At 42.0% G+C, this 24,551-nt stretch overlaps 1 protein-coding gene and 1 pseudogene across 1 annotated transcript in view; both read left to right on the top strand.

Moving 5' to 3' along the window:
- Positions 1-1,767: 1,767 nt before the first annotated feature.
- LOC123786755 (large ribosomal subunit protein eL43 pseudogene) lies at positions 1,768-2,069 on the top strand (annotated as a pseudogene).
- A 13,900-nt stretch (positions 2,070-15,969) lies between these two features.
- Positions 15,970-24,551, top strand: part of BPNT2 (3'(2'), 5'-bisphosphate nucleotidase 2) — a 36,796-nt gene continuing 28,214 nt past the window's right edge. The window contains exon 1 of the mRNA XM_045789059.2: positions 15,970-16,637. Coding sequence (XP_045645015.1) covers positions 16,248-16,637 — 390 coding nt within the window. The 5' untranslated portion in view covers positions 15,970-16,247. The remainder of the gene's footprint in view (positions 16,638-24,551) is intronic.

The raw sequence follows: 24,551 nt of genomic DNA on the forward strand, positions 1-24,551 counted from the left end.
ACACGACAGAGCACTATCGAATAGTCACAAAATGAAGTATTATTCCTCAAAGGAATGAGGAAGACTGTGCCGTGGAGTCATCTCCAATACGCACTGCTAAATGAAAAGGCAAGTCACACCACAGTATGGATAGTATGTTTCTTTATATCTAAGAAATGGAATACATTCTGGCTTGTGGTTTTTTAAAAAGCAATTCTTATAAGCTAATAAAAATTGTTCCTTGTTTGGAGGGATAGAACAGAGTGATTGAGTTAAAGGTGGAACTTGGGCTGCTTACACTGCCCCTTGTTTTATGCTTTTGACTTTGACACTGTAAATGTAAATAGAGATCAAAATGGAGGGGGATCCCTAAAAATTGAAAACAAAAATAAACAAATGACCCTAACTGTATATCAAATTGGTGGTTTAATGACACAGAAAAATTATATAATTTGACTTCCAAGCACAGTATTTGACAAATACAGTCCTAGCGGGAAATATTCTAAGAGCAACAAAAACACATAAAAAAGTGCAAAGAAATCTGAAACGGTGTTCATTATTCCCAGTGTTAGTAGTAATAAAGCACCCGGCTCTTTCTTTCTGCCAAGATTAAGCAGTCAGCGTGCTTTTATTTTTTCCAGTAGCCATCTCTTCAGTATCCTCGGCTAGAATTGGGTTATATGGCCACACTCTAGCTTTAAGGAAGCTGGAGGCAATAAAGAGCGACATTACCACAATTATTTAGATGAATCATGAACCATTCCTTGGGGCTAGGCGTTTATCTGTCCTCTCCCACAAAAAGTAGTGTCTGTTTAGCAAGGAAGAAGGAGAGAATGTACTGGAGAGAAGTAAATTAAAGCACTGGCCACAGAAGGTAAGGGGGTGGGGAAGACCTCAGATGAATGCTTTCTGGGGGGCACCAGAAGGGGAAAAATACACTTGTAGAGCATTCATGGGGCAAGTTAACCGAATGACAGATTTGATTTCTAATCCCTACCACTCTTATGAGTTGGATTGTGTTTATCTCTCTGAAGCATTCTCTGAAGATTCTTGAGTGTCCTCTGTATGTGCATGTGTGTGTGAGTGTGTGTGCATGTGCCTGTGTGTGTGCATGTGCGGCCAGCTGACAAGAGAGGTCAAGTGTCTTGCCTAAGAGCATACAGCCGGTATGTGGAAGAATCTGGATTCCCACTCAACACAGCAGCAACAGAGCCAGGCTCTTAAGGACTCCTCTAGAGACTGGTTTTACTGAATCCAAGATAAGGCCATAATACCTGGGATTCATTTTGCAACAGCAGCTAACATCTATCAGGCAAGCACTGTGCTAAGTGCTTTATATAAATGATCTCTCTTAATCCTAGAGAAAACTCAACTATTACCTTGTGATTCTGGACGGGAACGCTGAGATTCCGATAGCCTGAGTAATTTGTCCAAGTTCTTAGCTTTACTAAGTGGCAGAGCTGGAATAAGTGCCTAATTCTCTCTGCCTCCAGTGTCTGTCCTCTTGCTTGCCTTGGGAAAACTGTCTCTTCCCGGATAGATGTTTTTTTAAAAAGCTTTTTATTTCTGAGACATCCCTTTCATTTCTTAAATTTACATTGTGTGATTGTGGGGGTCTTGAGGTCTTATTAAGTGGACGAAGAATTTAATAAAATATTTTAGAATATAAATTTCCTTTAGTAGATAATATGCAAATTAGAGGACACTTTCTGAAAAAAATATGAGTGAATATTGAGAGTTAAGAGTTCCGAATCCCACTCTCCAGGTTCAGACCTAGTTTTCGGCGACATGGCTACGTGCACCAAGAAGGTTGAAATCGTTGGTGAATATGGGACTGGTTATGGTGCATCCCCCAGGAAAATGCTGCAGATGATTGAAATAAGCCAGCACGCCAAGTACACTTGCTCTTTCTATGGCAAAACCAAGATGAAAACGAGCTGTGGGGATCTGGCATCATGGTTCCCGCATGAAAACAGTAGTCGGTGGTGTCTGGACCTGTAACACCACTTCTGTTGTCAGTGAAGTCTGCCCTCAGAACACCAGAGGAGTTGAAAGACCAGTGGAAGCTCCATCATTTGAAACACTGCTAGCCTGTAATAAATGGGTTAATTTATATAACAACACGAAAAAGAATTCTGAATCCCAGAATTGGTGGTCTAGATTACATGCTCTTAAGCAAAAGTCAAGAAGTTGTATTTCAAGTAAAAAAACCTACTGTTGGCACAGAGGTGAAGCTAAACTATCTCCAGGACAGCGACCAAGATGAAGGCCATGAAGTCTACAGGGCATGTTACAATCTGAGAGTCCCAACTGTAAGACCACAGACCTTTCCAAGGCCGGCTATTGTAGCCAAGAAGATAACATAGGAGTAGCTTCCCCCACAGATAACATGAAGGCATCTGCATGAACCAACCTTTGTCACCTAAACTAACAGTCACATGCTGTCAGACAATGTGTTCTGTTTAAAGAACACTACCTGGACTTAAACCAGCTTCGCTTTCTGCATCAGTGACTCTAAAGAAATGCCGTTGACCCTTAAACAAAACAAGTTGGAACTCCGTGTGTCCACATATGCCCAGACTTTTTACAGTACAGTATTGTAAATGTATTTTCTCTCCCTTTTATGATGTTCTTAATAACATTTTCTTTTCTTTAGCTTACTTTAAGAGTATAATATATAATATAAAAAATATGTATTGTTTATATTATTGGTAAGGCTTCTGGCCCGCAGTAGGCTCTTAGTTAAGTTTTGGGGGAGTTGAAAGTTACACTCAGGTTGTTGACTATGCAGGGGGTTGGTGCCCCTGATCCCCTCATTGTTCAAGGGTCACCTGTAATTCTTTGGCTTCAGGAGCTCCTGATCTCTGGGCTCCCTTTCATTAGTGTCATCCTCTAAGGACTGTCCTTCTCACATAAAGCCAGACAGCTACTAACGTTACCAGAAGCCAATGTGCCAGAACAAACACGGCATCAAGACAATGTCCCGGGGTGCCACCGTGGCTGAGTCGGTTAAGCATCTGCCTTCAGCACAGGTCATGATCTCAGGGTCCTGGGATCCAGCCCCATGTCAGGCTGCCCGCTCCGCAGGAAGCCTGTTTCTCCTTCTGCCTGCCACTCCTCCTGCTTGTGCTCTCTCTCTCTCAATTTAAAAAGAAAAAAAAAAAGACAATGTCCCTATATTAGGAATAAATACATTTTAAAAATAGTCTCCTGAAATTTTTAAAAGTTTATTTATGAGAAATCCGTAAATACCCCAATAAGTATGTGAGTTAATAAAGGAAAACCTCAGTAAGGTAGAGTCAGGAGGCTGGCGGGGGAGCCCTACCGCTCAATGTCAATTACAGGAAGAATTGTCAGTTACAGACTCCAACAGAAGAATCCTCAACAGGAAAAGATGTACATTGTATCTTTTACAAGAAATGGACTACCCCTGCAATTCAGTCAATGCGGAATAGTCTTCACCCTGAACCTTCACTTTTCTCCAGTTGACTTTTATTCAAAACAACCCCTCCCAACTTCCTCCTTCTTCTCCATACACTTAACATTTTTCTCCTTTGTTTGTTGGACTTGCATGTGGTTTTACTGTAACTTCCATGTCCTGAATTGCAATTCTCTGCTAGTTCTGAATAAACCCATTTTGCTGGTAAAATAACTGGCTGTTTTATTTTAAAGGTTAATAAGTAAAAAGAGGGTGTTTTACTTTATGCATTATCATCTTCTCACCATTTTTCTTTCATGTTGATTAATCTTATGATTAATACTGGACCATCCAGAAGAAAAAGCTAAAGGCCCTGAACATTTTGCATTATTTAAAAATTCAAAATATTTTTACTTTTCCCTGATGACCTGGACCTATCATGCTCACCCAGCCTTTTTCCTGCTTTGCCCCTGCATCTCACAGCTGTGGGATATCATATTTCTTTCATGGAGTTCTGGCTTTGTAGATTAAGACTTAGTATGCCTCTCAAAATACCTTCCAATATTGAGGTGAATGAAATATTTAGATTCATCAAAGTGTTACAGAGAGTGAGATGGGAAAGGAAAGAAGCCTTGGTTCTTTTCGCTGCCACAGTAAAGAATTACGGGAAGGGGAAACGAAAGTGAGGCAGAGGAAAGTTTTCTTAAAGTCCACTCCAAACGGGTGCCTTTGGCTCAGGTCATGATCCCAGAGCCCTGGGATCGAGCCCCACCTCAGACTCCCTGATCAAGCGGGAAGTCTGCTACTTCCCGCTTCTCCCTCTCCCTCTGCCCCTGCTCATGCTCTCTCGCTCACTCTCTCTCAAATAAATAAAATCTTAAAAGAAATAAAGTACACTCCAAGGGAGGAACGGGCCAGTCAAGAGAGACAAGGTCCCAGAAACTCTCGGGTGTGGGCTTATTTTTTCTTTTGCGTGGGTCCTAGGGTCCCAACATTAGAATGACATGCCTGGATTATATAATAATTAGCCAACTCTGCATGTCTTTTCCTAAAATGTATTTAAATACGTGCATGGGATTGGAAATTGAAACATTATTTCCATTCTAGGGACACAGGTCACATTATAAGAATAAGCAGCTGCTTTCTGCCCAAGTGCAACAAACACAGCACACTTAACTCTTCCTCTGCTGGAATGTTGTAACTGAAAACTGACTGCTAGACGGGGGAATGGGGTGGTCCCTCTGCAGTCCTGCATTGATCAGAGCTCTCCAGCAGCAGGATGTCCATCCTCCTGTCGCTCATACCTAGCTTCCTGCCTAACAAAAAGAGGTTATGTTTAAAAATTGCAAAACCACGTGCACAAAGTCATCACTGACTTTGGTAAAGATTACAGTTAGATCCTGCCCACTTCAGTGTTAACCATGTTCAATCAGCTCGCTGGGAAGTACAGATGGCCCCCACCCCACCCCCCACTATCCAAAAATCGAACATTCCTATGAAACCTTTCATAAGCCAAACTGCCATTCATGTATATGGAAAATTCTTTTGAACGCTCCCAGACTCAGAAACTTAACCTTGCTTAGGCGTTGCTGATACCTTAGGACACATCTTGCTAACAGATGAACGAAATAAATCAAGGTGAAGCACAGATGCTCATAGATACAGTTCAGAGCTATGGCGGCTGGATGCTGAGATGCTGAGTGGGGTTCCCGGGGCAGGAGCTTGGGGGGGCCAGCCTCACTGCTCCAGCTGCACGTGGTACCCAGAAAGGCTCAAGTGGCTGCAAAACGAATGCCGGAGGCTAATTTTGCTTTTCACCTTTTCTTGTAAAAGCAAAAGTCCTCTTCGGATTTCCTTGGTTAGCAGAAACAGGTACTAACGGAGTAAGTCTTTCATAAAAGTGAAGTGGCCTCACATGAACTTTTCAAAGGTGGGGGATACCCTGTATAACTGTAATATATAGTGAGACTAAGCCATTAGCTGAATCCACAACCATGAGACAAACTCTAACCTTCTTGCCCATTTCAATTTCCCATTCTTTCTCTCTCTTGCTCAGTTTTGCTTTCCGTTCTTTTCTCCATATAGTGTATATAAATATAAATAAAATATAATATGCATGTAAATCTATATGTTTGAAACACATCCCTGCTGTTGACTTGGTATGTGGACAAACAAAATGCATGTCGAAAGAAGCACTTCTAGGATTTAAGTTAACCTTTTTTTTTTTTTTAAGATTTTATTCATTTATTTGAGAGGAAGAGACAGAGAGTGCACACAAGCAGGGAAGGAATAGAGGGAGAGGGAGAAGCAGACTCCCTGCTGAGCAGGGAGCCGGTTGTGGGGCTTGATCCCAGGACCTGGGATCATGACCTGAGCTTAACCAACTGAGGCACCCAGGCACCCTTAGGTTAACTTTGCTACCCCCAGATTGTTCAGGCTGGCCTCAGACCCAGAAACCTACAGGGAGAAGGGGGGGTCTCAGGTGGTTTTCATTCTCTGACCACTCTCTTGAGGCTCAGGGAGGAAAAGCTATGGCACACAGAAGACTTCATATGGTGCTGCCGTGATCTGGTACTGCTGCCCTTTGGATGGTGGAAGTCCAAATTTTGGCTTTTTCTCTCCAGAGGTACTTTTGGGGGATTTTTCTCTCCAGGGGCTCTTTTGTGGTTTCTCTGAAGCCTTCTATCACCAATCCCCTACTAGGTACCTTCAAGCTATTTCCTGGGGATTCCCTGGGGTGAGTGACACACTCTCCAGCCTGCCTTGGAAACTTCATCTGCCAGAGGCCTTCTGCCACAGTGGCCAGTAGGCAGTCCTCATGGACAGTATCACCTCAAGAGAGCCCCAGCCTGGCTACTTGCTGGACAACTACTTTGGCGAAGACCGCAAACCCAGCTCTTTGTCTTGCCCGATTCTGAGCCCAAGCCACTCCATTCAGGAATACCTCTTACCTTTAGACTTTTCTACCCTCCATGCCTTCACAATCTAGGGCACACTGGGTTTTTTGCTAAACAGTTCCACCCAAATCCCTCTCATTCTGTCTGAAGCAGAGACGGGGCACAGTCAAGGGAAGAACAGCCTTCAGCAACTAGCATTAAATGGATCCTCACTCATCTTTCCTCTCTGATCATGCTCCTGGTCTATGTGGTGGTGGAAGGGAGGGATTGGTCCTGTTCCTTGGGGATCCTGACAGCAGTTCTGGGGACATGAGCTGGCAAGCGCCTCTCTTGAGAATGTATAGTTTCACTGTTCTCAGCGTTTGAATCTCAGTGAAAACTGCAAGACAATGAGAAAACTTACATCTAGCCTCCCGTTGCATAGGGTTGATGCAATTGGGTACCACCTCTCCCCCTCTTTTTTCCCCCAGGCACAAGGCATCATGTAATCAATCAACTACCATACCTGGCCAAGTCTCTGCCAGGTACGAAGGAAGTTATATATATAAAAAAAAAAAAAAAAAACTAGATTACAAGCCTTTGAGAATTAATCATCCCAATAAATAAAACAAATGGTGTCCATTTAAAACACAACCCATTGAGTCAACAGCAGATCTGTGCCAGCTGGCATAGCCGGGTTAGGCTGGTGAGACCAGGGATGGGGGACATGCCTCCGAGGCCACAGCACCTGGAGGAGTGGTGGAGGAAAGTGATGCCCTCTGTGGTCATTGAGATTTCCTCAAAAACCACAGAACAGTGGCCCAGAGACCAGAGGCAAGAGTCTTGGGAAGGGAGAGGGCACAAGGAGGGGAAGCAGGGGCTAGCCTGTCCCATCCTACAGGATAACCTGACGTGTGCAAATACAGGAAGCCTCCTTGTCTCAGCCACTCCAGGGTCCCACAACCAACAGAGTTCCTAGTCCTCAGGGAAGGGCCTGCCCCAGCCAGAGGTAGCCTAGGAGAGCCAATGTGTGCCCAGCATCTGAGGAAAGCGAGCAAAGCATGGCCTTTGCAGTGTATGAGAAGTGCAAGACAAGAATGAGAATTTGAGGGAAATGGTCCTTTGGTTGCTGGGTTGTTTCCTCAAGCATAAGAGACTAGACCATGTTGGTAGAGCGTTGAGGAATATTATGCAGAAATAATGAGGAAGGCTGTGCAGTGCTAAGCTGAACAGGAAAGGTTAGGAGCACGAAGAAATTCAGAGACTGAGCTGCTGGGAGGACACTGGGGAGGAAGGAGTGATGACTGCATGGGGCTCAGAGGTGGCAGAGATCTGGCAAGGCCCAGAAGGGCAAGAGAATGCACAGAAGAAGGGGAAACAGCTTCCAAGACAGAAACACCCGTTGTTATAAAGCGCACATGGTCAGTAAGGGAAAGCAAAGGGCTTTGCATCTTTGTTCCTTCTGTAGTCTCAGCCTCAGGAGCCCTGTCCTGGACATCGAAGCTTTGGCTGAAGTCTGCCCCGAGTGCTCTAGTTAGGATGCAAGCAGAGTGCCCTTCCAGATTCTTCAGCATTCATTTGTCTCCTCCTTCTATTTGGCTGGAGCTTTGCTGTGATTGATGTAGACATGTGACTTCACTTTCAAATGTTGCCCTAGTTTTTCTTATCCGGGTCAATCTTTGAAGGACCTTAGGTCACAAATCCAGCCAGACAGGGAACTTCATTCACCCTCATGACTTACATTCATGTGCTGCATGCCCCTTGGAGAGAAATATCAGTTTTCCCCCTCCCCAGTCATCTGCATTCTAGTTTGACTAGCCAAAGGGCTAGCTTTTCTCCCTTGATTACTCTGTGTTTATTTCTACCTGCACAAGTCAGTGGGGAGAATGAGCTTGCAGATCATGCTAGACAGGAATGAAAGAGATTTCTTATTCTCTTAAGACATTACATCAAGACAATTTTATTGGAACATGCAGTTATAGTATGATCGGGTAGAAATGCAGATGTCAGCCCCACCCCTCCCCTATTTTGTCTCCAAAGAGGTACACTACTATCACATGCAGGATCTGTTTCTTGACTTGATTTGTTTGTCCTTCCTTCCTTCTAAAAAATCAATTTTTTGAGGTATAATTTATATACAATAACATTTGCCAATTTTAAGTATTTGTCGATTTGCTGAATTTTGACAAATGTATAGAGTCAGGGAACCATCCATACAGTAATAATATAGAGTATTTCTGTCATCCCAGATGTTCCTTCAGGGCTTTTTGTCATCAACCCCCTCCTCCTAGCCCTGCCCCTGGCACACTTGGTCCCTTCTTATATGAAAAGGGATGAGAGCAGCCTAAAAAGAGTGTGGTCGCATAAATATCCCCGGAGGCTTCTTGTTCTTAATCTACAGAAATTGCATTTTGCTGGTCATTTCCTAATCGGCATCCCAAAGAATCAGGAATCGTTAAAATCTGTCCATTTTTTGTCACTTATTAGGAGCTGGACTCATTGTCTGTGCTGAGTTGCTCCATGAATATCATAGATAAATTTGGTGCATGTTTCCAAAGAGGTGGCACTGTAATTGACATCTGTCTGTGGCTGAAAGAGAGCCATCTGAGCTTAAAGACAAAGAGATGCACAGTAAAATTAAATGTAATAAACTCTCCCTCCTAACGCTCTTCCTATTACCTTTTGGTTAGATTTTAGTAAGATTTTGTGTCTGAGAGATTGTTACCCTTATTCTATTGCCCTATGGGAATAGAAAGAGATAAGAAGTAATGAACAAAGCTAAGTGAGGAATACTGGAAGGGATAATGGTGATGTAAATGTGGTGGGGTGAACAAAATGCATTATAAACCACTTGTTAGGCATGCATCGAGAATTCCAAGTGCTGGGATACCGACCCAGAATGAGGTATGGGTCTTGTTCACCAGGAGCTCACAGTTCAGTAGGGAAGGCAGCCAGGTGATCAGGCAGTGATGAGATGATGGGATCAGGCAATGACAGGCAATGGTCTTGGCTACTGGAACACATATAAAGAGCATGGGGTCCATTCTGCCATCAGGGAAGCCTCCTGGAGACTGTGGTATCCAGGCTTGAAAATCATGAAGAGTACAAAACCTAAGAATTTGTTTTATTGGGTTGTTCATGGTAATAAGCAATTCATAAAGTAGAAACTGGAGACTATTTAAAATTAAGTGGTATCATGCAGAAAGAAGCATGCAAGAAGTGAGAAAAAAATGTAATCCAAATCAGATTATATGCAAATCTAAGGTGATTCGATTGAATTTGAAAAGAGAGAAGGGGACAGAGGGATGGAGGGGAAAAGACAGAGAGAAAAATAGAGAGAGAGAGAGACAGAGAGACAGAGAGAACATGCCACTCCATGGGGCACTCACTGTGGCAGGACCTGAAAACGAGGGCTCTGCATTTGAGGGACTAATACTCTTGCTGTCTTCCGAAGAAGAGATATGTCACCCACATGTGGGCGTTGTGTGGAAATCCTGCTGAATAAGAGTGGAAGACCGGGGTTCTGATCTGGCTTAGCTCTCAGGGAACTCAACGTACTCACCTACAAAATCAAGAGATGGAACAAAATGATCTCTCTAGTGTGTTAACCTCTAGACTTTTCTGATTCGATGTTTACCTGGCAGGTGTTTGTAACTTTGTAGTGAGGCATAAGGACGTTAAGATGTTACTTGAGGCACTAATAGATGGGCAATGATGACTATATCTGCCCATGGCCTTCTCCAAAGGAAATCAACATCAGGCAATTCTTCAAGTGGCTATGGCTTTTGCCATGTGTGTGGATGTCCAAAGGAAGTAACCCTGCTTTTCCTGGCTGGAATGACTGGACCAGAGCCAAAGGCACCCAGCAAGATGTATGTGAGTAGTACCACACAACAAGTAACTTGGCATGAAACCCTGCCAGTATGAGTGACCTAATCTAAGCTTTTGTTGCTGGTGTAAACATGATGCATGGAAGAAATATGGGTTACCGGAGCTGCTTTTGCATTCTACTTGACTATGAGTCAATCTTGAAGCACTTCAGGATCTGCGGAATATCATAGTTGTAGAAGCACTGAGACAAAGAATGAATCTAAGTTGCTAAGAATGTTCCTGGGGTTTCCCATTACTGCAGATATTCTTACAGAAACCCTTCTCATCTAGAGCAATCTGGGTGTGTCTCATCTCGCTAACTATGACAATCCCAAGGACAGGCAGGAAGCTCTAAGTGAGGCTCCTGGCTGAAGACAGATGAGTAAGAGATTTCATTCTGCTAAAAGAAGAGGTGCTTCTGGAAGACACTTTGTAGCATAATGCAGTATTAGTAAGTTGATGCTGCAGAAAAATACATTTTCTATTTGCTTCGGGACTAAGGTGAAGAAATAAACTGGCAAAACTGACTTTATGGCTAAATTGATAATGGAACATTGTCTTGAGATTTCACCCTACCTGCAGCTAATCAGTTAGCCTACCGGTTTCATGGCAGAAGACACAAGACTCCTGGCTCACAGACAAGGCAATTGTGCCTTTCAGAGTCAGCACTGGTCCCTGTTTCTCAGACCTCACTTCCCACAGAGTGACACTAAGAGGGTCCAGAGGAGCAGAACTTTGAGCTTAGGGACCCTGAAACTTTTATAACTGGCAGTAACCCTGCCTGCGATTATCTTTATTTTAATGTGCAGGAAAAAAACTTGTCTTTTTCTCTGAAGGAAGACACCATCTCTGTCTTTCAAAGCTGTTTGCTGTACAAACATCCTTGAAAGGATAGCATTCTTGAAAAGGAAGTCAGCACCTCTGCTGGAAAGACAAAGAGAAATAGAGACTCACAGACAACTGTTTCCAGACAGTGAGTCATTAATAGCATCATGAAATCAATATAGAGGGTTTAAACACACAGAAGAATATTTCATGTAGTAGGGAAGCATTGTTAAGGGAAACTTTCCTTTAAAAATATTTTTTTCACCTTTTCTCGTTGACAGTAAGTTTGAGACTAAGTAAGTTTGGCTAAGATATTATTAAACACACTAAGTTCTTACATTCTGTGTGACATGACTTGGCTTGCTATTGCATGTGCAATAGCAACATGTATTATGTTGGGGTTCTTCTGTAATATCAATCATAAAGACAATGCCATAAACTACATATTCTAATCATGATTGATAAACACATTGCTATTTTTGGAGACTAGGAAATTTTAGATACTATATTGTGGGCTTTTTTTTTTTTTTAACTAAATGGAGTTTTAAGAAGATAAATTTTACCTCCAGTTGCAGGTAGATAGAGGGCAAAACGTGCAGTATGAGTTCGGACCACTCAGAGAATAAAATATAGGTGGGAAAATTTACATTACTAACTGAATTGATGCTTTGCCAAGCATTGGATTTAATAAGGAGCACACACAAAAATTAACAAACATTTGACATCTTAACAGTTCCAAAGCAAATATTTATTTCATCTGACTTGTATGTCTATGAAATGAAAGTTCTGGATGGACAAAATGAATGTTGGGTCCTTAATGTATTTGTTAAATTCAAGATTTTTAAAAACACTTTACACAATAGACAAAATTTCATTGAAACTAGTTTTTAAAAGTCCACTTTCATAAATATCTACTCAGTTCATATATGCAAAAGATCAGGGGATAGAAAGATATGCAAAATACCTATGTGGATCATATGGCTTAGAGTGATTACAATTTCAAAGGGTAGAAATCAAACTCAATTTTCTATTTTATATACATGCCGTGTTGCCTCTATTTAAAATAAGTATTCACTGTTATTATTGCTAAGATCAGAGCCATAGTACAAGGTTACAGTGTTAACACATTATTTTATGTTAATTGAAAAACTTACCCATTTAAATTGATTATTTCTAAATCTTTGGGAAAATCAATTTTAAGAACGGATGTAGATCATGTTTTAGAAACAAGCATATGGAATCTTAACATATGAAAGCCATTATCCCAAGAATTGTTTGATCTGCTAAAGAGAGAACTTTAACGGCAGAACCAAGCACCATATCACTGGGTCTATTACAAAACAGAACTATTGTTTTTATAGGCTCATATCATTTAAAGGAAGGATATACAAATAATATTCTTCTTGGAATATTTTAAACAGGAAGAAATGCCATCAATTCATTGTTTTTTCTTGCTTTCTCAGAAAAGTAGTAAAACTACTTTTCCCTAGGGATCAACTAGCCTGAACGCTTAATTAATTTCATTTTTCCCCTTAAATACCCTTTCAAAAGAAAAAATCATACAGGAAAGCTAGCTGGCAGAGATTTCACACACACGCATGCGCGCGCGCGCACGCACACACGCGCACACACACACACACACACATCGTTTCTCCAAGATAAACTCTGGGGTCAGGAGTCATTCAGACAAATCAAAATATCCTCATTATTTAAGATCTTAACAATGTTCTATAAATGGATATTATTTATTTCACACATAATGGAGAGCATAAAGAAAGGTGGTAGGAAGGTAGCAACATCCAGACTTTAAGGGGAGGTCCTTTGTCTGATATAATCAAGATAGGAGTGGGTTGTAGATGTAAAATGTAAATATATAATCATTTGTCTATCTTTTAATATAAGGCAAAGGGTTTTCTTTGAGTATATTCATGAAGTTGCACTTTCAACCACATGAGTAATGCATTATCTAAGATGACCAGCTTGGTTTCTTTAAAGTCAAGCAACCTGATTTCAGTATTTGTTTGAGCTTTTATGATCCTTTTTCTTCACAATCGAATACAGTTTTGCTCCAACACTTAATTTGATAGTAATTTTTGTTTTAACAACATACCCATATCAAGTCATTCAAAGCTTTCAGCTTTATATTTATACTTTTATTTGACTGTTTTACATAACATTTAACTTACATGTATTTATAATAATAACCACAATGGCAAAATGGGGTTGAAATAAACAGAACTCTTAAGAAGTACTTAAAGTTCTAGTAGTGGAAGTGAAAGGGGGCAGTGCTCTAAAAGGTGGCATTTGCCAGGTGTAAACACGCAGACGGTGGCAAGCAGAGTCTGCCAAGCCAGTGAAGTGGAAAGTTAAAGAAGTTTCTACTGTGTATCAATTCCTGCTGCTATTAGTATTTATACAGAATATATGCGGTCCTCATCTTCTTCACTACCTAGAAAAAAAGATTACTTTTTATTTTTTTTAAAGATTTTATTTATTTATTTGACAGAGAAAGACAGTCAGCGAGAGAGGGAACACAGCAGGCGGAGTGGGAGAGGAGCAGAGGAGCCTGATGTGGGGCTCCATCCCGGAACGCCGGGATCATGCCCTGAGCCGAAGGCAGACGCTTAACGACTGTGCCACCCAGGCGCCCCCAAAAAGGTTACTTTTTAAAGTACAGTTTGCCTCAGTTCACAAACTTATTAGTTTACATTTACTTTCATAAAGTTTTCATTGGTATGTAACATTTTTTTTTTTTTTTGAGAGAGAGAGAGAGAAAGAGAGGTGAGCAGGAGGAGCAGAGGGAGAGAGAATCTCAAGCCGACTCTATACTGCGCGGGGGAGTCCAACACGGTGCTGGGCTTGAACTCATTACTGTGAGATCATGACCTGAGCTGAAACCCAGAGTCAGATGCTTAACCAATGGCACCACCCAGGCCCCTGAGTATGTATGCATTCTTTGGAGCCTCTGACCACTTGTTACTGAAAAAGCAAGTTTCTTGCAATCAAATTCCTGTGAAGTTTCTAAGATATCACTGTCCCACATGTAATTAATTACATTTTCTCTTAATCACACAGTTTCTCTTAATGATTATATGTTATATTTTATCAATATCTATTACCTATTCCCTGTGGTCACCTGGGTCCTAGAGCCCCTTTTGGAACTATGATATCTATCTATCTATCTATCTATCTATCTATCTATCTATCTATCTATCGGAACTATGGTCTTTAAACTCACTCATTTGTTATAGGGCATCTTCTCCTTCAATTCTTTAATCCCTTCCCTGCAGTATAAATGGCCGGAGTTTTCAGTATCTCTCTGGGTGTCCCACTGGTGCTTTTATAATGCCACAGTGAATGGGGCCTGATAGTCCTTTCCAATATCCTTGGAAAATATTATTCAGTTTATTTTTGTAGACCTCATCCATACTTTCTAACAATGCTTTACTATATTCACAACTATTCCCCACCCCATATCTTTCGCTGATCTCATGGTATAGTTTGAGGTGGTTCTGCTGAACTTAAGCCTTTCTACTTCAACCCTGATCTTTGTGTTTATCTCTCGATTTGGGAGCCATAATTACCCTGTGACCTTCGCTTTCAGATTTCTGTTGAAAGCAGCTTTGCTTAATTGTGAATTTGTTCCCAAAAGCTGACAAGAACAGTGCCAGTTCCTTTAGATGTGGTGCTATCAACACCCCAGAGACTGTTCTTTCATTGATTTGTATTTGTACTTGATTTTGTGCTGTGATTATTTTTAAGCTAGTTACAGACTGCTGCCAGGGAAACCAAGCAATCAATAGTCTTTGTTTATTGTATCTATATAACCATATGCAAATTCTACAGATGTTCTGAACTCTAAGGAAGTGATGAAGGTCAGCCTGTCTCTAAGGATTTCCTTAGCAAAGGATGTTCAGAATCCATTCTGTATACTTGCAGTTTTTAAGGTCATTAATGTTTATTAAAGCCCATTTAAAACCAGTGACTTTTGGTTATCAACTGTAAAATAGGCTGCATTTTAAGTTGATTTTATATAAATATTCTTATACCTGAGGATGATACTGCACATCTTAATATTCACTTGTGAGATGGAAGATAAACTTATTCATGCTTATTATAATACTTATTACAATTTAGTATTAACCATGACTGCTAAGGTAAGTGGCATACAAGGCAGTTATATCTGTTAAAGACTTCTGCAAGTACATTTGGGGGGCCTATATTGACACAAAGATTACATATTCTAAATTGACTGACCATCCTGTGATAATCTTTATATCAAGTGGGCTTTCTCAGACCTTTCCTCTTCCATCTCAACCACTGGGAGAAAAGTACGTGTAAACTATCCTTGGAAATGAGAGAAGCCTGGAGCGCTTTCTTTCATTATGGAAGTCCAGAATCAAGCCATGTTTTTCAGCTGCATAAAGGATGGTTTTTTTTCTGGCAGATGTAAGTATAGGGAAAAATCTATATAAACATACAGATGTAAATGCATACACATTTGATAACCACAGAGAGACCAATACATTAAAGAGCAAGTAAAATTCTCCAGTACCGGTCACTGCCCACCTCTCCCAGGTCAGAGAAGCGATTTAAAGCTACAGGCTCTGTCTACACAAGCGCCTGAGAAAAAAGCATACCGATCTCTCTGAAAATGGCTTGTAATTTCTTCCGTTTATCAATAATCTGAGAGTGATGGCAAGTCTAGACTGTAAAATAAAGGCTAGACCTTTTATCAGCCATACATCTTCGTTCGAAGAGAGACTGAATTTAAATTTGCACAAGGCACTCAGAGCCTTCCCTGCGTGGAAAATTGCCCCATCACTCGCAAGATTCGAAAACCCAAACACTGCTCCATCCTGACTAAACGAGGAGGAGCAATCCGGCGGCTCCCCGAGCTCTTAGCCCATAGCCCCGCCCCTAGGGTCACCCCGCCCCGGGGGCGGAACCTATATCGCTCCACCCCGCCCCGCCCCCTCGCGTAACCCGGATACACACCCACGCTCCCCTTTCACCTTGCAGCCGTTGGCTAACGTGGAAGTGAGACCCAGTGGCCAGTTGAGGAGCCGGGATCGCGCTGCCCGGGGCAGTTGGGCGCGCGGCACGGCGACGGTGGGCTTCTTGGCGTGGATCGGCCTTTCCCGGGAGGGAGCGATGGGGCGCGCGGGCGCCGGCGAGCGGACGCCGGTGTAGGACGCGCGGCGCCCGGCCCGGGAGCGCGGCGGCGGGCGCGGGGAGGCCTGTGAGGGCCGCCGCCCCGAGCCCCGGCCTCCCGCGCCATGGCCCCTATGGGCATCCGCCTGTCCCCGCTGGGGGTGGCCGTGTTCTGCCTGCTGGGGCTCGGCGTGCTCTACCACCTGTACTCGGGCTTTCTGGCCGGCCGCTTCAGCCTCTTCGGCCTGGGCGGCGAGCCGGGCGGCGGCGGGGCGGCGGGGCCCGCGGCCGCGGCCGATGGAGGCACCGTGGACCTCCGCGAGATGCTGGCCGTGTCGGTGCTGGCTGCTGTTCGCGGCGGCGACGAAGTGAGGCGCGTCCGCGAGAGCAACGTCCTCCACGAGAAGTCCAAGGGGAAGACGCGCGAGGGAGCCGAGGACAAGATGACCAGCGGGGACGTGCTGTCCAACCGCAAGATGTTCTACCTGCTCAAGACCAGCTTCCCTAACGTGCAGGTGGGTGCCACGAGTGCCGGGCGCCCTGGGAGCGGATGGGCGGCGGCGCCAGCCCGCGTCCGGGAGCGGGGGAAGCCTCGAAGCCAGTCCCAGCGCCTTGACTCCTCCGACAACCCCAGGTCGTGGGGTCCTGACTCCCATTTTGCAGATGTGGAAATTGAGACGCGAAGTTTAGGTGCTCAAGGTCGTACAGACAGTTGTTGGGTGAGATGGGTGAGGTTGCAAGTAGTCTGACTCAAGAACCCTTGCCCTTCTGGCCCCTCCCAGGCTATGTGTACGTGCTTTGTACCTGGGAACTGGAGCTCTCTGTTCTGGGTGGGCCTTGATATCAAAAGGCTGTGAAAGTTAACTTCATTCCCTACTGCAGGCTCTTCTGTAAAATGAAGGGGTTGGATTAGAACCCCCATGGACTTCTAGCCCTCTTTGATGTAATTGCTGGAAGGGTTGTGACTATAGAAAACACGTTTTCTGCCGGACCTACCAGGAGCTAATTGAGGGCCAAGAACTGTAGAAGCCTTGTTGGGGAGCTGTTAATATGCAGGGCATTTGTGGGGGGTATGCTCATGATTACCTTTAGCTGTAGAGTGATCTCTCGATGGCATGTATTTTGGGGGCTTTTTAAAGAAGTGTTTGGAAGTATATTTCCCAGCAACTTCATTTCAGCCATCTACCTGGTATTTTCTCCAGAGCATAAGAATTGAAGAACCTTTGCGTTTTATTTGGGTAGGTTTCTGGGGGAAATAATTGACATTTTCTTAGATAAATCCAGAATTTTGAATTTGTTATTAATACTTTCAAAATTCATTTTAATGGAGCTCTTGTTGAATGAATAAATTTTAAAAGACATAATTCCAGAGGAAGAGCTTAGCATAGCGTAGCAATACTTTGTAAGTATTTGTTAACACACCTAAAAGTAGATTTTGGCTACTGGGAAGAAAAATTGTTTCCAGTGGAATTATATTAATTAGATAAACAGTGAAATCTAAACCCCAGCTTCTTTGGAAAGTATCTGACCTTTTGCTGTTGTTCTTGGAAGAGTTAGGAGAATATTGTCATTGTAGAATTTACTTATCTTGTGTAACCCTCCCTCCAGTCTGTCATATTATTGCTTTGTTTCTCTTCTGTCTTATTTCTGTCATTTTTTCTTACTTTTTTTTCCCTTTCCTTAAAATTTTTTTTTTTTTTGCAGAGGAAGGAACATTGTCTTCATATCATAAGCTGCTGGCAATCAGATGTCATTGACAGGAGAATTCCCAAACAAAACACCAAACATTTATTTTTTCTTTTGCCCTTACCCTACTTTCTCATCACAAATGATACTTACCTTGTGTTTACATAGATGTAAGATGTGCTTCTAAAATATTTTCTTTCTCCAAAACACATTTTCTTTTCGGAGTTTGTGAAAGAAACTGGAGTTTCAGAGAAGTTGATGTAGAATAGTTACAACAGTAGAAATGGTAACCATTTCTTGAGTGTATTTTAGGCACCCAGTCTTGGCCACACAAGACTTCATTCATATGATTGCCACAGCAACTTTAAGAAGTAAATTTTATTTATGCCAGTTTACAGATGGGAAATCTGAGGCTCAAGACACTCGGTAGTTTATATGATCTAATTCTTCATTTTAGCTAGATCTTTAGGAGGCTACTTAAAATTTGTAGTATAATTTCCTGGGGGAAAACATTAAATTGTGGAAGAGTAAAAGCAATAATAATAAAATATATCAAGCAGAGTTGAATTTCTTTTTTAAGGGTAAAGACAAAAGTATTCCTAAATACCAAAAACATGGAAGTGTGTGCATGTGTGTTCACATGTGAACTACACCCCATCCCTACCAAACCTTTTGCTTTGGGTAACTTCCACAGGATTCTGCATTTGTTTTCTCACTTATTAGCAAATGCTAAGGGAATAGCTGCCAAGGGTGGTGAGCTGCATTTTATTAAACATAAAAGCTAGGCTTTCAGAATTGCAGATGTTGAAGGTTCTACGTAAAATAGCTTCTTGTTTTCTTGTGACTGTCTGAATGTTCACATGTATATCTTTATGTGTTGGGCTTTTGATGGAGTAGAGGAGATTGTGTTCATTTATACGATGTCAAAGTGGTGTCATGTTGAGCTGCCTCCTTTTATCACTGTGTTGTTAGACTAGAGGCCAAATACTGTCATCTAAGTAGAAACTCAGTCCTGGATGCTTTTCTTCCCTCTCGTCCTGCAGCACCCCGAATGCAGTCTTAAATGTCTGATTGTTTTTGAAGCCTCACCTGGAATTTTTTGTTAAGGAATTTAAGTCAAATCCCACTCAGTTTACTTCCTTATGGAAAATTAGCATTGAGAAGCCACAAATACTTTCTTCTTTTATCCTAACGCCCTGTGCAAACAGGGAGAGGTCTCTTATTTTCTCCCACGATTTTCCTGTCTAGAATTAGAGGCTTGAGCTCTCCTGATGTTCACTTGTCCGTTCAGGGATATACCAGGTGTATATCTCAAGACACTCTAGAGTACTCAAGTGGGAGTGGTTTTGCCCTCGAGGGACATTTGGCAAAGTCTGGAGATACTTGCTTGTTACAACTGGGGGTGGAATGCTATTGGCATCTGCTAGGTAGACCGTAAATGGCCCACAACGCACAGGACAGCTCTCCATAACAAAGAATGATATAGCCTAAGTTTTCAGTTGGTGCCCCAGTTGAGAAGACTTACTCTGCAGAAATGACTGTTATCCTAAGAAGACTCAAGTTTGGCCTAGGATCAGTGGATTTCCTTTTGTCTTCAGCCTTTATTTATTTTAGGGATCTTGGGAGAGTCCTCAGGGCAGTCCTTCTCTTCCTAAACACTCTGGCTATGCTTGATTTTATTGTGAGAAAGTAATAGTAACTGCAGCCATTTGCATGATACTGTCTTTAATGATATCCTTCTGAATAGTGATGAAAATGAAAGCTGAAGATAGGTTTTTGTAGTGGATTTATAGCTGCAAAACAGATACACTTGGATTTATAGTTTCAGTTTAACACACAGAGAACTCTCAATGTGAGAGGCTTTATGTCCTCCACTTTACTTGTTCAAAGTTTTTGATTTTGAAAATGATTCATTTTATTTGAAGTTAAAGCATGGTACTCCAAGCTGGTCGGAGTCTTGGGTCTATGCCTTGCTTGACCTCTAGGATGGGAGTTAAACTCTTCTCTCAACCAGACTGCTCATTGGAAAAGTCTGAGAAGTGCTAATATAGTGCTAAGAACACTTGCCTTGAGGGGCGCCAGGGTGGCTCAGTCAGTTAAACATCATCAGGTCACGATCCCAGGGTCCTGGGATTGAGCCCCACATCCAGCCCCTCATAGGGCTCTCTGCGCAGCAGGGAGTCTGCTTCTCTCCCTCTGCCTGCCATTCACCCTGCTTGTGCGCGCTCGTGCTCTCCCTCTCTCTCTCTCTCTCTCTCTCTCTCAAGTCAGTAAAATCTAAAAAAAGGAACACTTGCCTTGACATCTTGTCCAATCACCTACCTATGTGATCCTGGCCGGTCATTTCACTTATTTGAGCTGCAGTTTCCACTTCTGTAAAATCTAGATAATTAGTAATTTGATAATTAGTGCAGACATATGCATTGCAGACAGAAAAAAAAAAAAAAACAAGTTGAAAGGAGCTGGCCCAGTAGAGGTGGTAGTATAGTAAATTCAAGTATCCTGATGGGTATGAATCCAATGCACATCGGGGGAAATGACTTTGGAAGAAATTAGGAAGGTAGATGCGCTGGATCGTATGCCAAGCTCAAAGAGGTTTGGACTTGATCTTTAACTTAATCCTAAAGTACTAAAGACCAGGTTTACCTGACTTTCTTGAAGCCTGCAATATGCTTTGTTTGGGCTGTGTGCATTTGGAGGTGGGTGAGACCAGTTTAGGGGTGTGTTAAAATAGGCTGTGCAAGAGATGAGATCCAGAACTTGGGCAATGGGAAAGTTATACTCAGCTTGGTTTACTAGCTAACATTTAGTTCTCAGTAAGTAGCAAGCACTGAATTAAGCTTTTAAGCTTTTTATTCCCATTATTAATGTACTCTTAACGACAATATAGGAAGTAAAGTACTATTGCTTCCATTCTGCAGATACAGAAATTGAGGCTTGCAGAGGCTAAATAATTTACTAGAAAATAATTTAGGCCTGCAAGAGATTTACTTAATGGCCTGAGAATCATCTCAGGTCTGTTTAATTCTGTATATAAGGCAGTATAGGAGGTATAATTACAGTGTACTTTTAACTAACCTGTAGTATTTTGAATGATTAGAAGGCCTCAGGGTTGATGCTTGGAGAATAGTTTGGAGGGAGTAAACCAGTTAGGAGGTTTTTTCAAGAGAAAGATGATACATTTTAAATTGGGGGTATGCCTGTAGAGAAGGTAGAATTGGAAAGAGATGAGAGAATTTCTAAGGATGATAACAGAGGATACCCTTCTATGTCTGGCTTTCACAATTGGTGTTTTGCTGGAGATGAAGAGTGAAGCATGACATGTCTAAGGGGGCAGATTATGAGTGCCATCTTAGACTTAGGAAGTTAAAGTTGTCTTTGATACAGCCAAGGGGGCATGCTAAGGAGGTATTTGAATATATGGGTCTGAAGCTCTGAAGAGACATCTGAATTTGAAATATGAATTTGTGAGTCATCTTTGTTGTGATATTAATTGAAACTCATTGTGGACAGGATTGCTTATGGAAAGAATATAGAGTGAAAGGGGAAGATCAAGGGCCTAACGCCAAGGGTAACAAAGATTGAAAATAATCATTTAATAATAATAGTAGCCAGCTTTTATTAAATGCTTACTCTGTGTTAAGCATTATGCTAAGCTTGTTTGTTATACCTATTCTATTTCATTAGTTCACAGAGAACCCAGTAGGAAGCTATATTTATCAGCCACTTTTAGCAGCTCAGAAAGATTAGGTGACTAACCTAGTAAGTCACATTCCCAATAAATTGAGGAGCTGGCAATGATAGAACATACTCTCTTTTTTTTTTTTTTTAGATTTTATTTATTTATTTGACAGCCAGAGAGAGAGGGAATACAAGCAGGGGGAGTGGGAGAGGGAGAAGCAGGCATCCCACTGAGCAGGGAGCCTGATGTGGGGCTTGATCCCAGGACCCTGGGATCATGACCTGAGCCAAAGGCAGACACTTAACAACTGAGCCACTCAGGCACCCAGAACATACTCTTGTTCTGTATGGTGAATGGTCATTGGTGAACTTTGTGAGAGCTTGCTTGGTGGGTTGATGGAAAGGAAGCATAGATGGGACAGGAAAGATGGAGATAGTAAAGACAAAGCTTTTAAGAAATTGGACTTCTAAGGAGCTTGGCTGGGGTCTTATAATGGGACTAAGAAGTTTCAATGTTTTTTTTGTTTTTTTTTTTTGGTGTTTTAAAGATGTGAGACTCTAGAACATGATTAATTATTTATAGGTATATCTGTGAAAGATGGTATTGATAGTAAAAAGCTTCTAAAAAGATGGAAGAGGACATCCATTTAGAAAATGGTTATCAAATGGCTGCTGTGTGACAGGCACAGTGCAAAGCACTGTATCTGAAAACTTTTTATGATACTATGATTTATGGAGAAATGCGGTAGTTGGTACCTTCCTAAGGAATTAACCAAAAGCCTCTTCAACCCCAAAGAAACTGAACTTTCATATGAATAGCATTAATTGTATTTTGAAGTCTTGGTTTCCTATTCTTCAGTCCCTGTTGAGGACTGAGACAGATAGGCAGTAGCAGTGAGGGAAGGAGAGTAGATTGAATGGAAATGGTTATGGGGAAGAAATGAAAGTACATTGGCAAAGAATAATGTCGATGCAGAAGTATTTATTCAACACCTACTGTGCCAGACATTGGCTTAAGTGGGATGTGGCTATAGTATGAAGGAAATTGTGTCCTAGAACTCATAAAACTTAAGTTTTGGTGGGTCAGCATAGATGATACACATGTGAACAAATAAACTGATTTCAGATACTGATAAGGGTTTTGAAGAAGAGAAATTAAGATCATGTCAGAAGAGTGAGTGGGGGCTTCTGCTTTGGCCATGGTAGTCAGAGCAGGCCATTGTAAAGCTCTGTCACTTGAACTGAGATCTGAATAAGTAGCAGACTATCATGAAGAGATTTGGGAGGAGTGTGTGAGCAGAAGAGTACAAGTACAAAGGCCCTAAGGCCAAGGGACCAGAAAAGACAAGTCTGGAGTGTATAAATAAGGGTGCAAATAGAGAAAGGTTACTGGAGCCAAATCATCCAGTCCTTACTTTGTAGATGAAGGTAAGGAGTCTGAATTTTATTTTGTGTAATGAGAAATCATTGGCAGGTTTTAAGCAGGGAGTGACAATACTCTGATTTAGGAAGATGGCCGGTTGCTGGGTTGCAAAGGGAAGCTCCATAAAGGAGCTTTTTCCATTTTGTTCATTATTTTATCGTAGTGTCCAAAAAAGTTTAGAATATATGGTCATTAATAGTTGTTAAATGAATGAATGAATGAATCGGTGAATGCATTATAGGAGACCAGAGCAATCGAAGGCTATATTAGAAATCCAAGTGAGAGATAGATGGTGGTTTAAATCAAGATTTGGTTGGTATACATAATTTCATATATTTAGAATTGGGAGGTAGAATTTCCAGGACTTACTGGCTGGTGAAATGTGGAAAAGAATTGAGATAGACTTACTGATCTTGATCTTACCAGCTGTTTCTAAGCTGTTCACATTGGTGGAAAGTGGATTTATTCAATTTGTAGGTGTGGCAGGTTTACAAATAGCAGTTGTGCAAAAGCAGATGAGGACACTGTGCTGGTGTTTTTGTTCTCTTGTTCCATTTGTTTCTTCCTGACTTGACTCTCAGGAAAGATGTTTTCGTATACAGTTCTATAATTTGTTAGGTCATACTACATTGAAAGGATATGGAGAAGCTGACCTGAACTTTAGGCAAAAATCTTAATCATAAGGCACTGTAGTTGCTTCCCTAGACTTAGCATTGCTATTTTTGTAAACTACAGGGGTTTGTAGTTTGTGAACTACTTTGTAGTTTCTGGGAGTCACATTTGTTGTTTGTTTAAGTTTATTCTGTGGTGTTTGTATGGTGTTACTCTTACATTCATTCATCTGACATAGCCTAGCATTGTATTATTATTAAGTATCTGGGCTCTAAATCCAAAATACTTCAAATTGATGTCTGCAAGATAGTAGAATAGGAGTTCTCTACTGTCATTCCCTCTCAGGATATTGATTTTGGTAGTCATTCACAGACAAGAGTTCCTTTGTAGGAGCCTGGGAGTCCAGCAGAGAAGTTCCAGCACACCATTGGGGCCAAAAAAAAAGTCTTAAGAATAGATGCATTGATGAGAGTAAGAGGAACATTTTCACTTTGCTTGCGTCACCCCTCCATCAAGGTTGGTGCCAGGAGAGACCCCTGCAGCCTGCAATTTCATCCACAGAAGTGTGTGAGTACCTGGCTTTTCCAGCCAAGCAGGACACTGCCCAAGAAACTCACTTCTGTCCCTTGTCACCTACATTACTAAAGTGATCTGTAAGGCTGAGGGGTTGGGAGAGGCTGTGGGAACACATAAACCAGGGCTCAGAACTCCAAAGGGATGCTATGAATCTGTTTATAGATACCCATCAGGAAGGCTTCCCACAAGCCACTGGGGACTGCTCACTCTCAGATCCCCTCAACTGGCTCACAGTCACCCTCAACACTCTATATGCCTTGCCCAAACCCAACCCACTCACCCACATTGGCCTGATTTTAGCGTGTGCTCTTATAGACGGTGAGACTGAGCCTTTGCAAATGGCTAGCAAACAAGTGGAGAAAGCCAGCATAACTATGGAATTGGGAAAAGGCTCACAAACTTCAGTATTTCAGGGTACCACCCTAGAGAAAACAAATGGGAGGCTCTCAGC

This window comes from Ursus americanus, chromosome 9, assembly GCF_024610735.1.
Source record: "Ursus americanus isolate L20-20 chromosome 9, mUrsAme1.1.p, whole genome shotgun sequence".
Taxonomy (NCBI): Eukaryota; Metazoa; Chordata; class Mammalia; order Carnivora; family Ursidae; genus Ursus; species Ursus americanus.